The 16400-nt window shown below is 46.9% G+C and overlaps 1 protein-coding gene across 1 annotated transcript in view; it reads left to right on the top strand.

The window, feature by feature from the left end:
• Positions 1 to 12350, top strand: part of TCEA2 (transcription elongation factor A2) — a 31179-nt gene extending 18829 nt beyond the window's left edge. Inside the window, exons 5-10 of the mRNA XM_056844409.1 lie at positions 547 to 680; positions 1983 to 2039; positions 6368 to 6522; positions 8038 to 8184; positions 9426 to 9497; positions 12232 to 12350. Coding sequence (XP_056700387.1) covers positions 547 to 680; positions 1983 to 2039; positions 6368 to 6522; positions 8038 to 8184; positions 9426 to 9497; positions 12232 to 12240 — 574 coding nt within the window. The 3' untranslated portion in view covers positions 12241 to 12350. The remainder of the gene's footprint in view (positions 1 to 546; positions 681 to 1982; positions 2040 to 6367; positions 6523 to 8037; positions 8185 to 9425; positions 9498 to 12231) is intronic.
• The last annotated feature ends 4050 nt before the right edge of the window (positions 12351 to 16400 follow it).

The raw sequence follows: 16400 nt of genomic DNA, 5'->3' as shown, positions 1-16400 counted from the left end.
AACCAGGTTTGTTTTCCCACTCCTCCACATGAAGCCAGCTGGGTGACTGAGCTAGTCTCACTCTCTCAGCCTCACCTACCTCTCAGGGTGTCTGTTGTGGGGAGGGGAAGGGAAAGTGATTGTAAGTCGGTTTGATTCCCCCTTAAGTGGTAGAGAAAGTCGGCATATAAAAACCAACTCTTCTTCTTTTTCTTCTTCAAATACAGAAGTCCCAGTTAGCTGTCATAGCTAATAGTGATTGATACACTTTCCTCTTTGAATTTGTCTATGAATTTGTCTACTTTTAAAGGCATCTAAGCTAGTACACCTCACCACACCCTGTGGCAGTGACCACCACAAGAAGTACTTTATTTTGACAATTCCAAACCTCCTGCCCATCGATTTCTGCAAAGCATATCTGAATTGATACAGGCAATGCCTAAATTCTTGATCTACCCCCCCCCCCCCAGCATTAATTCAGCTGTCACATTTCCTTCGGGCTGTCATTATCTGATTTCTGTAAGGCAGGCTGAGGAATTCTTCTGACAAGTTTAGTTTCTCTTGTAGCTCCAACAGAAGGCAGGACCCTCCGAAGACCCCGACCACCCCCAAAATCACCACCTTCCCACCGGTGCCTGTCACGTGTGACACCGTGCGCAACAAATGCCGAGAAATGTTGACCTCTGCTCTGCAGACAGACAGTAAGTAGACAGGAGCATGATCGTAGGGCAGCCCTTCCCCTTCTTTTCCTCCTCCCATCCACATTCTTGTTGAGGGATGGGCTGTGGCTCCCTGGAAGAGCCTCTGCTTGGCGTGCAGAAGGTCCCAGGTTCAATCCCCCGGCATCTCCAATTAAAAAGGACCAGGCAGTAGGTGATATGAAAGACTGCCTGAGACCCTGGAGAGCCACTGCCAATCAGACTACCCAATACTGACTTTGATGGACCAACGGTCTGATTCGGTATAAGGCAGATTAATGTGTGACATTTCCGAATCTGGTTGCTACAAAAGAACCTCCCTTTGGAAATGTTTGTAATGATCAGTATCAGCTCCTGGGCTCACAGGACTTTTAAAATGAACTAATTCTTCTTTAAAACGGCATGGGCAGCCACCGATCTGACCTGTGGCTGCTGTAGCTCATGTGGAGGAATGGGGAATCGAACCCAGTTCTCCAGATTAGGTTTGCATTCAATTCCTTTGGGAGTAAAGCAGCAATCTGTCACATTACCTGGCTAGGACGCATTCTGGATGTCCTGGTTTTTTAAAAAATACTATCTTATTAAAAATTTATAAAATCTAATTACACACATACTATCTCAAACACACGGCATATTCAGACTTCCAAGGGCATCAGTGTATATATTGCCTTCTAATACAATCTATTTTTGTTTTACAAAATGATTATTTAATTAACAATCTATTCTAAGTTCATTGCTAATATTTCCATTGTAGACTGACAGAACCAGAGTTATATTTAATCATTACCTCAATTTGTGAAAAATCATCACTATATTTTATTGTCTATACCTATCTTTCAAATTATCTATACTTTATTCTAAAGTATACTTTATACTAAACTGAGGCTATCGTATTTTGGTCACATTATGAGAAGACACTAGAAAAGACAGTCATGCTAGGAAAAGTTGAGGGCAGCAGGAAAAGAGGAAGACCCAACAAGAGATGGGTTGACTCCATAAAGGAAGCCACGGCCCTCAGTTTGCAAGATCTGAGCAAGGCTGTCAAAGATAGGACATTTTGGAGGACACTGATTCATAGGGTCACCATGAGTCGGAAGCAACTTGACGGCACTTAACACACACATACTTTATTCTATATCTTGTCTAACTATTCCAAACTAGTCTGTTTATTATAATCATTTAATCTATTGTACATATGCTGCTATTCTAATCTAAGAAATATTTTTCATTTATCCTGCTTTACTACATTACAGTTTCGATTTAGCATAATCATAGTAAGGCTACCCTGTTTTTGTTTGTCCCTAGACGACCACGTTGCCATTGGTGCCGACTGTGATCACCTTGCTGCCCAAATTGAAGAATATATCCTTATATTGTCTGTGGTATTGGAAAAGGGTGTTTATGAGCAACCGTTATTTTGCACGCAATCTCCTGGTCCTTATGTTTACTGCTCTCTCTCCACCACCACACATGAAAATCAAACTACAAAACTTCCTTCCCCCAGGGAATCTTCGGGAGTTGTTCAGATTTCTGAGAGTATGGAGAATTGGTTGGTAGTGACCTCTAGCGTTTTAGCACACCTGCAGTTCCCAAGTGTTTCAGTAAGCCATAGCAGTTAAATCAGTGTAAGCCTGCAGTGCAGAGATGCTCTGATTGTAAGGCAATGTGTATTAATTTAAAAAATAATAATACTGGGAAGGCAGTTCCATGGGAGGAATAAGGACATTATATATAGACAATATAGGCCATTTTGGTCAGGGATCCTGGAGGGTTTTTTTTTTTTTGCCATCATCTGGGCATGGAGCTTGGGCTGTTGGGGGAGGTAGTTATGAATTTCCTGCACCCTGGAGGTCCTTTCCAACTTTATGATTCTATGATTCTAATATGGAGGTGGTGGGCTCTCCTTTAGAAGTTTTTAAATGGCCTGACACCAAGGCTGATTCTGTGAACTTAGGCAGATCGTGAGAGGGAGGGCAGGAAGGGATGAGCCGGTGCTCAGCTCTCGTGGCCCTTTCTTATATGCCTGGGATAATGCCAGTCACCACTTTGGGGTCAGGAAGGAATTTTCCTCCATGTCAGATTGGCCAGGGATCCTGGAGGATTTTTGCCTTCCTCTGGGCATAGAACAAGGGTCACTGGGGGAGTGGAGGAGAGGTAGTTGTGAATTTCCTGTATTATGCAGGGGGTTGGACTAGATGACCCTTGAGTTACCTTCCAGCTCTGTTTTTCTATGTATCTAATATATGCTTCAGACTGCTTCTTCCTTGATTATCCTACTTCATTACACTTTATCAGAGGCTGGATGGAACCTCTGCCCTCTCTCATCATCCATGATGTGTAACAACCGGATCCTGTTTCAGTCCCTTAAAAAGAGAATCACACCTAAAAGGTTTATGACAGGATTCACCTCAGGCCTCTCTGTGCTCCAAGTCCTCCATTGTCCCCTGCCCCATAATTATTCTATTTTAAAAATATCTGGAATGATTTCCTACCCGTAGCTCTTAAGGAAGTGAGTTCTGGCTCACAAAAACTCACCTGGGGTAAAATTGGTTAGGCTTTAAGGGGACACTGGTCTTCTGGAATAGGGAAGAACTATCACATACCAAACTGCGGCCTGCCAAGTAATGAAGTTTTCTTGCATTGGTCTTCACGCCATCATGGTGTAGTGGTTAAGAACCGTGGTTTGGAGCGGTGGACTCTTATCTGGAGAACTGGGTTGGTTTCCCCACTCCTACACATGAAGCCAGCTGAGTGACCTTGGGCTAGTCACAGCTCTCTCAGCCCCACCTACCTCACAGGGTGTCTGTTGGGAGGGGAACGAGATTGTAAGCCGATTTGATTCTTCCTTAAGTGGTAGAAAAAGTTGGCATATAAAAATCAACTCTTCTTATTCACGAGAAGTGGAAAATCTACTTCCTGCCATGCCAGTCAAGTGGCAGGACCCCTTCCCAGGGTAATTCCCTGTGAATTTTAAAGACTGCATTTCCATTGCAGTGGCTGAAGGCAAGCAAAGAAACTCAGCATTTGCAGACAAAACTGTGCCAGGTCACGTCACCTGTTAGGGATTTCAAGTCAATTCAATTGCAAGGGAATGGGCATTGGATTCAGGATAGAAACAAGAAAGTGCTTCTTCACCCAATTTATAATAATAATAAGAATAGAAGAGTTGGTTTTTATACCCCACTTTTCTCTATCTTTAAGGAGTCTCAAACCTCCTTGCAATCACCTTCCCTTCCTCTCTCCACAATAGACACCTTGGGAGGTAGGTGGGACTGAGAGAGTTCAGACAGAACTGGGACTGGCCCAAGGTCACCCAACAGGCTTCATGTAGAGGAATGGGGAAACCAACCCGGTCCAACAGATTAGAGTCCACTGTTCATGTGGAGGAGTGGGGAATCAAACCCAGTTCTCCAGAGTCCTCCTCTCTTAACCTACACCACGCTGGCTCTCTTGTGGAACTCACTGCTACAAAAAATACTTAGCTGGCTTTAGTGTGGAACCCATCAATGGTTGTTGGCCATGATAACTAAACAGGGCTTCCATGTTCTGAGGCAGTGTACCACTGAATAGCTTGTTGTGGTGGTGGGGAGGACAACAGCGCAAATGCCTTTGAGCATGGAGGCTTTCTGGGCTATCTGTTGGGCTTCTGTAAGAAACAGGATGCTGGACTAGATGGACCATGGGTGTGATCCAGCAGGGTGCTTCACATGTTCTTTTGAACTGCTACAAAAGACATCATATGGCACTTGAGCCAGCTTTTCTGAAGGAGATCTAGTCTTAGTTAAAGAGACCGCCAAGTTGTTTTCTGTTGCCCCAGAAGGTTGGACCAGAACCAACAGGTTGAAATTAAATCAAAAGAGTTTTCGGCTGAACATAAGGAAGAACTTTCTGACAAAGCGGTTCCTCAGTGGAACATGCTTCCTCGGAAGGTGGTGAGCTCTCCTTCCCTGGAGGTTTTTAAGCAGAGGCTAGATGGCCATCTGTCAGCAATGCTGATTCCATGAACTTAGGCAGATCATGAGAAGAAGAAGAAGAAGAAGAGTTTTTATATGCCAACTTTCTCTACTACATAAGGGAGAATCAAACCGGCTTATAATCACTTTCCCTTCCCCTCCCCACAACAGACACCCTGTGAGGTAGGTGGGGCTGAGAGAGTGTGACTAGCCCAAGGTTACCCAGCTGGCTTCATGTGGAGGAGTTGGGAAACCAACCTGGTTCACCAGATTAGCATCCGCTACTCATGTGGAGGAGTGGGGAATCAAACCCAGTTCTGCATATCAGAGTCCACCGTCCAAACCACCACTCTTAACCACTACACCACGCTGGCTGTCAGGAAGGGTTGCGTCAATGTTTGGCTCTCTAGTCCACTTCTTGCATGCCCAGGGTAGTGCCACTTTGGGGTCAGGAAGCAATTTTCCTCCAGGCCAGATTGGCCAGGGATATTGGAGTGTTTCCCCTCATCTTCTGGGTATGGAGTAGGGGTCACTGGGTGTGTGTGTGGGGGGAAGTAGTTGTGAATTTCCTGCGGTGTGCAGGGGTTGGACTAGATGACCCTGGTGGTCCCTTCCAACTCTGTGATTCTGCTTCTGATGCGTGGGACTGGTTTGGTAAAGAAGGTAAGATTTCCAGAGCTGTGAGTGTTTCTGTGGAAGAGTCCCAAGATTCATAGAATCAGAGTTGGAAGGTACCTCCAGGGTCATCTAATCCAACCCCCTGCACCATGTAGGAAATTCACAACTACCTCCCCCACCCCCAGTAACCCCTACTCCATGCCTGGAAGATTGAAAAATAAAAAAACACCCCTCTCCAGGATCCCTGGCCAATCTGGCCTGGAGGAAAATTCCTTCCTGACCCCAAAGTGGGTCAGCATTACCCTGGGCATGTAAGAAAGGGCCAAGAGAGCCAAACACTGACACAGCCCTTCCTGCCTGCCGTCTCACGATCTGCCTAAGTTCTCAGAATCAGCCTTGCTGTCAGACGGCCATGTAGCCTCTGCTTAAAAACCTCCATAGAAGGAGAGCCCACCACGTCCCAAGGAAGCCTGTTCCACTGAGGAACCACTCTGTCAGGAAGTTGAGGGCAAGGAAACAGCTGGCAAGGGACAGAAGGATCATGGTCCTTTGGGATTTCTAATCGGGCTGCCCCAGCAGCTTCTTCCCAAGATGATCCAGAGAGAAGTTCTCCCCTCTGTTGGCAGAGTATGCTAAGTATGCAGAAAAGGGTCAGACTCACTGATTAAAGATAAAGTTGCCTTTATTCAAGGAACTACATTTTAAGACAGGAAAGCTGAGAGACAGAGCCTCTAGCTGTCTATCTAGCTAAGGAGGGAGAGAGAGGGTAGAAAAGACTTTCAAGAAGGAGGAAATTGTCCCCTAAGAATATCAGTCTAAGGACAGACAAGAGGTGTGAAAAAAGGGTGGAAAGGCCTCTAGTCTTACAGCCCTACACTAGCTGACCACTTGCCCGCCCCCTGCTGGGTCTTCTTCTCAGTTCCTTTGCATGCTAGACATTGCAACTCTTCCAACACCCTCTTACTCTGAGAAGTCCTGGGGTTCCTGTGCTGACTTAGAAGCATCCTGGTCTGGCCTCTGGGCCATCTGTGGCCAGACCTGGGTCCGCTACCATTTCAGGGTTGGAAGCAGGACAAGCAAAACTCTCCAACGGTGGATGCTCCTTAATAGACTTTGCACTCATATACCAGGATGTCAAGAACACAGACCTGAAGTACAAAAACCGTGTCAGGAGCCGTATCTCCAATCTGAAGGACTCCAAGAATCCTGACCTCCGAAAGAACGTCTTATGCGGAGTGATCACTCCAGAGCAAATTGCGGTGATGACCTCAGAGGTGAGGTGGGGGGGGGGGGGAAGGATGGCATTAAATCAGCCTGAAGGTCCAGGGCCTGGTTTTCATTTGCTCTAGACTCCCTCAGCCTCTGCCAGCACAATGATCAATAGCTGCAACAGACTGAAATACTGTGGGTAAAAAGGAAAAAGCCTCTGCAGAAAGGTTTAGATGGTAGGATCGGGCTAGACATGCATCATAGAACCATAGAGTTGGAAGGGGCCATACAGGCCATCTAGTCCAGCCTCCTGCTTAATGCAGGATCAGCCTAGAGCATCCCTGACAAGTGCTTGTCCAGCCTCTGCTCAAAGACTGCCAGTGAGGGGGAGCTCACCATCTCCCTACATAGCTGATTCCACTTCTGAACAACTCTTACTGTAAAAAATAATAATTATCCAGCTGGTACCTTTCCGCCCACAATTTAAACCCATTATTGCGAGTCCTTTCCTCTGCTACTAACAGGAACAGCTCCCTGCCCTGTGCTAAGTGATAGCCCTTCAAATACTTCAAGAGAGCAATCATGTCCCCCCTCAACCTCCTGTTCTCCAGACTGACCATTCCCCAGATCCTCCGCCTTTCCTTGTAGGGCTTGGTCTCTGGGCCCCTGATAATCCTCGCTCTCCTCACCCTCTCCATTCTGTCCACATCCTTTTTGAAGTAAGGCCTCCAGAACTGCACACAATACTCCAGGTGCAGCCTGACCAATGCAGTGTACAGTGGAAATATGACACTTTGCGCTTTGGATGGTATGCCTTATGTCATCATGATTTGGGGGGAAAGGAGACAGTAAAACGTATGTTAAGGTGTGGACGACAATAAAGTTACATACTACAGCTGCTATGTTTTTTTTACAAACCGCGTGAATACCCCCTTGTATTGCACTGGACAAATGTGTAGTTCACACACCATACATGTTGGTAGCTCCCGTCTCCACACAGGAGGATTGCCATGTCTGGGGCGGTGTCTAGCAAGGGGAAGGGACCAAGAGCAGCCCCTGGACTGAAAATTATTTCATTTCAGTATGGACTAGATCTGTAAGAATTCACTTTCCCGTCCAGGAACTGAGAAGTGAACACTGGGATCCAAATCAAATCCTTTTTCTACCATTCCAAAGACACACCGGCTTAGATTAGGGTAGAAAGCTAGTTGACCCATTAATGTAAATGCTCCCAAGCCTGACCAAGAGCATAGCCCCAGTTGCTTATTTGCTTCAGAATTTCTGATGGCCAGTATGGGACAAAACTCAATTGTCAGTTACTTTGGATACTTTTAGCACAATTGTGCATGAGTAAAGTGCCATCAAATCGCAGCCGACTTATGGCGACTCCAGCAAGAGGCTTTCAAGGGAAATGAGAAGCAGAGGTGGTTTGCCATTTTCTTCCTCCGGTCTCCCATCCGAATACCGACCTCGCTGAGCTTCCCATATCTGATGAGATCATGCCACTTCACCTCTCTAAGAAGAATTACACATTGGTAAATAAATCTTAACATCACCCTCTTGCATTCTTTCCTTGCCAGGAAATGGCCAGCAACGAGCTGAAAGAGATCCGGAAAGCCATGACCAAGGAGGCTATCCGAGAGCATCAGATGGCAAAAACAGGAGGGACCCAGACCGACCTCTTCACCTGTGGGAAATGCAAGAAAAAGAACTGCACCTACACCCAGGTGAGGCTTGGGGGCTTCCCCTGCACAGCCTAAGAGACCTGCTGGTTAGCTCACCAAGGCTCTGAACATCCCTCCTTTCCAGCTGAGAGGGAAGGGAGTGCAGTTTCTCCATGGGGGCACTGTCAGGACCAAGTCCACACCAAATCTTGCAACAGAGCAAAACAGAGAAAGAATGAGACACCTTTCATTGGCTGCTCATCGTAGAATCCTAGAGTTGGAAGGGATCACCAGGGCCAGCTACAGTTCCTATTCCTATAAATGCTGGCCTCCCCCCACCCCCCCCCACCCGACTTCTGTTACTTTTCTTCCCCTCTATCAACTTATGGGGTTGTAGCCATCTACTTGCCTGGCTGTGACTATATGTCACACTTCAGAGGTGCCTTTGGACATTTTTGTCTCTAAATTATTGAGATTACAGGGCTATTTTTAAATGTTGGTTTTAAACGTTTTATCTTATTTTATCATATGTTATATTGCTTTGTAAGCTGCTCTGAGCCCAGCCTTGGCTGGGGAGAGCAGGATATAAATTTAATCAAATAAATAAATATAGTCCAACCCCCTGCCCAATGCAGGAAATTCACAACTGCCTTCCCGCCCCGCCCCCCCCCCCCATGACCTCTACTCCATGTCCAGAAGATGGGTAAAAACCCTCCAGGATTGTTGGCCATTTTGGCCTGGAGGAAAATTGCTTCCTGACCCCAAAGTGGCCATCAGCATTACCCTAGGCATGTAAGAAGGTGCCACAAGAGCCAAGCACTGACGCAACCCTTCTCCCCCTCTAATGATCTGCCTAAGTTATGAAAGCAAATGAGGAAGCAGGGGGGACTTCCTCTGAATGGGTGGCCATTCCCCAATTTTGATGTGGACACTGAAGTCCTAAGAAGAGTTACACCCTTCTAAGCCCATTGACTTCAGTGGACTTAGAAGGGTGTAACTCTGCTTAGGATTGTGTTGTGAGTCTACTTGTGGTAACATTAGAAGAGCAAGCAAGATCCGTAGAACAGGGGAAGGCTCTGTGGCTTTGCCTGCAGAAGATTCCATCGCTGGCATCTCCCTTATTATTGAATTGTATACCGTCAATGTGCCTAAGAACAAAGTTCAGTTGTGGCTGCTTGATTTTGGACCCACGTGTTGGTGATGAGTAATTTTATGCCACCGTAGGCAAGGTGGATAGATTGCTACATGGTGGTCCAGGTGGCTGTGCTCATTTTCAGTTGCTAATGCTTGTTTCTTTCACGCAGGTGCAAACCCGTAGTTCAGATGAGCCAATGACCACTTTTGTTGTGTGCAACGAGTGCGGAAACCGCTGGAAGGTAAGGGGAACTCCTTGCATCTTGGCCTAAGGCTTGGTGACGCATTCTGTGTAGTGAACGGCCGTCTCTGCCCCAAAACCTCCTACCTAGCATTCTCTTTGCAGGGATCGAGATTTGCGGTCCCTCTGTCTCTTTCTGTTGCAGGGAACAGTGCAGTTTGGGAAGGGAATTTTCAGCTGACATTTTGTGGGAGGGGAAAGGGTTAAGCTGCCTCTCCCTGACATTTCTCTGCTCAGACTGGCAGCCTTCACTAACAACTTTCCAACTCAAACAAAACAAAATGCTCTGAATTGTCTTCATGGCACATTTGCAGAGAGATGATGTTTTGGATTCTACCTAAGTTTTCCACTTGTAGGTGGGGGGTGGCATTCCCCACCTTTACTACAGACTCCCTTTTTTCTCCCTCCTCCACCCACTGTTCCTGGGGATCCATGAACCCCTGTCCTCCAGACAGGATTTGGGAGGGGGTAGCAGGCTACAGTGAGAGTTCGATCTCAGTTATAATCACCTTGCCTGCTGCTGCGGGTGGAAGGGCAAGTGGAAAACTTAGGCAGGATCCAAATCCTGTTGTTTTCAGAACGAGATTCAAAGAATGCCTTTAGGGCTAGCGCTTGCCATTACCCACAATATATATATATATATTTTACATTTTATCCCTTTGAACAGACTGATTACTTTGGAAACTCCCTACCCTCCCTCTTCACGAAACACTAGGGTTACCAACCTCGAGGTGGGGCCTGGAGTTCTCCCAGAATTACAACTGATCTCCAGGCTACAGAGATCAATTTCCCCCGGAGGTAATGACGGTTTGGAAAGCAGAATCTATGACATCACGTCCCTGCTAAGCTCTCTCCCTCCTCGGACTCCACTCTCTCTCAAGACACTGCCCCCCAAATCTCTAGGAATTTCCCCAGCTGGAGTTGGCAACCCAGAGAAACATGTGCCTGAAGAACATCTAGATTCAAGTCAAGCAGCACCTAAGAGGCCAATAAGAATTTTGGGGTACAAGCTTTCAAGACTCAAAGTTCCCTTTGTCAGAAGGAGCGAGAATAAATAGGTTATGGAAGGGGGTACAGGGTATCTGATGAAGGGCGCTTTGACTCTTGAAAGCTTGTACCCCAAAAATCTCTTAAGGTGCTACCGGACTCAAATCAAACTGTTCTACTGCAGACCAACATGCCTGCCCTCTGAAAAGACACCTAAAGCTTTCCTGGGCTCCCAGAACTAGTGGTACTGTTCCTTGCATTCTGGCCCAAGATTTCTGTCCTATCCACCAGATTGCAAAATTAAATTGGTTTCATTTACTAGCATGGTTGCCCCAAATAAACCTGGGAATTGTAAATTAGGGAGGATACTGAAAATTTGTCAGAGATACTGCACCTCTCCAGTCAAGAAACTACAGTTCCCAGAATTCTCTGGAAAGAAGGGATGATTGGAGGGAACCTGCAAGAACTTGGGGGAGGGGTCACTTCATTTCCCCCTGTACCCCCTTCCCTGTATTTACTCTGTCTCTCCTTCTGACAGCACCCATATCCTCTCCCCTTTTCCTGCTTCCTTCTCTCCTCACTCACCAACCAACCTTTCTTTTATCTGCTCTTGCTAGTCTTCAGCTTTATTCGCTATGTATTTCCTTCATTTATACCCCAGAGGAGGGCAATGAAGATGGTGAGGGGTCTGGAGACCAAATCCTATGAGGAAAGTTTGGGGTACAAATGAAGTAAATAGATATAGCTTAAGATGGGGGGTCAGGTAAAAGATTTGTTGGTGAGTGGGTGGGAAGGAGAGAAGGAAACAAAGAAAGGTGAGGATATGGGGGCTGCCAGGAGGAGGGAAAGAAGAAATAGGATGGGGAAGGTGGAAGGAGCTGGGTTTGTTTAGCCTGGAGAGGAGACAACTGAGAGGTGATATAATAACCATCTTCAAGTACTTGAAGGGCTGTCATATAGAGGATGGTGCGGAGTTATTTTCTGTTGCCCCAGAAAGTTGGACCAGAACCAGCGGGTTGAAATTAAATCCAAAGAGTTTCCGTCTAGACATTAGGAACAATTTTCTAACAGTTAGAGCGGTTCCTCAGTGGAACAGGCTTCCTCGGGAGGTGGTGATCTCTCCTTTCCTGGAGGTTTTTAAACAGAGGCTAGATGGCCATCTGTCAGTAATGCTGATTCAATGACCTTAGGCACATGATGAGAGGGAGGGAGAGCCAGCGTGGTGTAGTGGTTAAGAGCAGTGGTTTGGAGCAGTGGATTCTGATCTGGAGAACCTGGTTTGATTCCCCACTCCTCCACATGAGCGGCGGATGTTAATCTGGTGAACCGGATTGGTTTCCCCACTCCTACACATGAAGACAGCTGGGTGACCTTGGGTTAGTCACAGCTCTCTTAGAGCTCTCTCAGCCCCACCTACCTCACAGGATGTCTGTTGTGGGGAGGGAAAGGGAAAGGGATTGTAAGCCGGTTTGATTCTTTCTTAAGGGTAGAGAAAGTCAGCATATAAAAACCAACTTTTCTTGTTCTTGTTCTTCTTGGCCATCTTGTGGGCATAGAGTAGGGGTCACTGGGTGTGTGTGGGAAAGGTAGTATTGAATTTCCTGCATTGTGCAGGGGGTTGGACGAGATGACCCTGGTGGTCTCTTCTAACTCTATGATTCTTGGAGTCTTGGCTCACCTGACCTTCTGGAAAACCCTGTTGCCTCGTTTCTCTAAACCCAAGTCTTCCCCCCCCACACCTCTTGCAGTTCTGCTGAGATGTCTCTGATGAGACCAGCGACAGCCAATCCCGGGCCTGATCTCCGACATGCATTCCCCGACATCGCCAGCAGATTTTGTACTGTTCTCATCACTGAGTTTGCTTTGTGCTCTTCCATCAACCGAGGGAGGACAACCCCGGCTGCCAGTCCGAGCGCTCCACAGAAAGCAGCAGCTGGGGACGGATGCTGGGTCGGCGCCACCTGGAAAGCTCACGACTGGACTGCCTTCATAGTTTCTCATCCTAATCGGTATTGTCAGGAGTTTGGAACAGTATTAAACTTTTTTTTTTTAAAAAAATAATTTTTTCCAACCACGAATCAAGTCTTGCAACTTTTCTTGTATCTATTGCACCTACTACAAAAAAACCGGGGACATGTTCATTCAAGTCTCCCACGTGGAGGCAAGTGAAGCTCTGTTTGCGATATGCAGAACGTCATTTTAGCCGCAACAACACAAATCCCTCTTTGTACCACTGCAATGGAAGTGAATGCCTGTGCTACAGATTCAAAGCTGTTTCAGACATGGGCATCCTCGATCTAGACTTTGTGGCACCTTCGCCTGCAAACTAGCCGTTCATAGAACTGGCCGGGTGACCAGTTTCAAACCAGTTTAGATGTATGGTGTAAACACTTCCCTTGGGCTGGGCTACCAGTGACACAGAAAAAGGGTTTGCTTCTGTCAAGGACAAAGGGGGTTTTTTTTGGGGGGGGGGGGAAAGCTGCAGATTGCGCCACAAAGCCAGGCAGTAAAAACTGTATAAGGAGGGATAAAATGAGAACTGGCCATGGCTCAGTGGTAGAGCATCTGCTTGGCATGCAGGAGGTTCCAGGTTCAATCCCTGACATCTCCAGTTAAAGGGATTAGGCAAGTAGGTGATGTGAAAGACCTCTGCCTGAGACCCTGGAGAGCCGCTGCCAGTCTGAGTAGACAATACTGACTTTGATGGACCAAGGTCTGATTCAGTATAAGGCAGCTTCATGTGTTCATGTGTACAAGGCACATCTGGAACAGCACTCAAAAACCAGGATTAGAAACAGCTTTTCCAAGAAAGGCTTGAGTCTCCTCTTCCAGCTTCCTGGTTTATGACTAGAAGCTGTGCACCAAATATTCCAGGGATCCCCAACATGGTGTCCAATGGCACGATGGCGCCTGCCAGCACCTATCCTGGTCCCCGCCAAGTGTTTTTTAGGAAATGGGCAGGGCCGGGTAAGGCTTGTGCCCAGCAGTGTTTCTGATTGGCTGTGCAGATCAACAGGCGTCCTGTTAAACAGGCCTTCTGCCTTAAATGTTGAAGAGTTAGTAGGAGAGTTATGCATAACCATAACCTTGCTCCCTGACAATCTGTGGTTGGCTCTGCCTCCTCTGGAAGCCATGTTGTGTGCCCACCACCCTGTGTCTGAATCTGAAAAGTGCCTCCAGGCTCAAAAAGGTTGGGGACCCCATTTAATTGCCTGTCTACCCCCTCCGTTGACTCCTGGGAGGGTGTCGAGAGTTTTGCTTGAAAATTTCTACCCTCCCTCTGAGAGCAGAGGCATTTCTGGTGCCCAAGGGTGCATTTTATGCTACAGACGGAAACTGGCTCATTTGTTTGTTCATCACCCCAGAGAGGAAATACAGTGCTGCAAGAAACACGATAGAACCACACTTCCTCTGAGTCATTTCCACAGAACTGCAGTTCCTCTGTGAGCGGAGGGGGTGGTTAGCAAACCACGTAAGAAATACCAAGGCATCAGACCACTAACCGGAACAAGCCACCTCTCCCAGCTGGAGGTGCATTGGTGGAGTATCAAAGAAGGGAATCCACCCCAGCCTAAGGTGGAAAGTGAATTTGGGGTGCATAGAGAAGGGGCCCCTAGAGCTGATGGCATTGGGGACGCAAACAGTATTGCCAGCTCTTACTGGCTGGCAGGAGCTCTGTAGGGATTCATGAAGGCCCCTTTCAGATTACCATTCAAAACTGGATGTGATCCATTGTTGGCCCAATTCTGAATAAAGCGATACAGGGACAGGTGTTTCATAAGGAAGAAGAAGAGTTGGTTTTTATATGCCGACTTTCTCTACCACAAGGGAGACTCAAACCGGTTTACAATCACCTTCCCTTCCCCTCCCAACAGACCCCCTGTGAGCCATCTCTAAAGCGCTCTGGCCATTTCAAACAACGCCATGTTTTCCCCACACACACTTTTTTTCGCAGCACTTTCTTTTCTGGCTTTAAAAAGAACATTCTAAGGTTAGTGCTACAGCACTATATCGCTATAGCACCATAACAATCCAATGCATCTGATAGTGGTGATATAGCACTGACTTGCTATATCACCACCATTTGTATGCATTGGGTTGCTAGTTGCTATAGTGTATGTATAGCACTAATCTTATAGTGCTATAGCACTATAGCCCCCCCCCCAAATGCAGCGTGAAAATAGGTGGGGGGGAAGTGGGTCCTTCCAGAAGGGCTACAGACATTATATCTTTGAGGGCTGACAATTCCCTTTCCAAATCCCCCCTCCCAAAAAACCAGCGTGGATGTAAGAAACCGAGTTGTATTGAGCTTAAACCTGTGCCTTGTTTTATACAGAATGGTTTCACATTTTCAGGGAAGCTCCAGATATAAAGTTATGCATGGCATGGAGAGAGTGGACCGGGAGAAGGTTTTCTCCCTCATAATACTACAACGCGGGGTCATCTGCTGAAGCTGGAGGGTGAGAGATTCAAAGCAGAAGTATTTCTTCGCACAACGCTTAGTTAAATTGTTGAACTCCCTGCCCCAGGATGAGGTGGTGATGGCAGCCAACTTGGAAGGCTTGAAGAGGGGAGTGGACATGTTCATGGAGGATAGGGCTATTCATGGCTACTAGTCAAAATGGATACTAGTCATGATGCATGCCTATTCTCTCCAGGATCAGAGGAGCAGGCCTATTATCTTAGGTGCTGTGGAACCCAGGCAGGATAATGCTGCTGCAGTCGTCTTGTTTGTGGCTTCCTGGAAGCACCTGGTTGGCCACTGAGTGAACAGACTGCTGGACTTTGGTCTGATCCAGCATGGCCTTTCTTATGTTCTTACTTTAAATAGCAAATTGCAGCGATTCAGAAGCCCAAGGAAGAACTGAAAACGAGAGAAAGCAGTTTTCATTAAAAACTGGCTGAGCCCTGGAATGCCAATGACACAAGCAGCTTTATCTGAAAAGGCTTGAAAAAATTGTTATCATCCGGGACCTAAAACAGTTGTGTCTGAAACGTTGAAATGGCACAAACAAACAGTTAGCAACCAGCGGCTCTAACAGATTATAGGGGCAGTTTGAAAGAGGCCGAAGAGTCTCTCCTTACCATTTTCCAGCCTGCATTAAGTGGGACTGAACCTTAGAGCTGCTGCTTTCAAGGCACGTCATACACTGCGGAGATACAGCTACCCCACTCAGTCCAAGGAAGGGAGTCCTACAGCATTGAGGGGAAGACCCAGTAGGTCCTTAGCTAAGGTAGGGGGTGGTTAGATGACTCCAGTGTGTGTGTGGGAAAAGCATACAATGATTTGCTCTGGCAGACAAATGCAAAAACCAAAGCCAGAGGTTGCCCATTAAATCGTTGGGTGATGTTGAATGGCCCAGGCCAGGCCGATTGCATCTAATCTCGGAAGCTCAACAGGCTTAGTACTTGGATGGGAACCCCCAGGGAAGTCCAGGGTTGCAACGCAGGGGCAGACAATGGCAAACCACCTCTGAACGTCTCCTGCCTTGAAAACCCTATGGGGTTGCAATAAGTCAGCTGTAACTTAATGGCACTTTCCGCCACCAGTGTTGAAGCAACACAGCTCCTGGTAGGTCGAGGGGAAGAAACGGCATCTCCTGTGAACAAAAAATGTGGTATGGCGGGAGAAGGGGGAGGCAGATGCGGGACCACTTTGCAAAAGGAGGACGCCCTGTTGTAGGTAGAATACAGAGAAGCTTGGATTGAATCTCCTGCCTTTTGCTGCCTCTAGCAAACTGTGCCTGTTTTGTTAATGTTCCCCTGAGCAAATGCAAATGAATGGAACAATAAAATCCCTGGATGTACAATGAAGCGATGAGCTGCTCATACAATATGCCCACCTAAAAATTCTGGGTGGGAAAAGAACCCAACAACCTCATGGTCTACATTCAAAATAATTATATATTCAAATCCA

The sequence above is a fragment of the Euleptes europaea genome, chromosome 2 (assembly GCF_029931775.1).
Source record: "Euleptes europaea isolate rEulEur1 chromosome 2, rEulEur1.hap1, whole genome shotgun sequence".
Classification (NCBI taxonomy): domain Eukaryota; kingdom Metazoa; phylum Chordata; class Lepidosauria; order Squamata; family Sphaerodactylidae; genus Euleptes; species Euleptes europaea.
The sequence above is the reverse complement of the archived record's forward strand: the minus strand, read 5'-3'. Positions and strand labels throughout refer to the sequence as shown.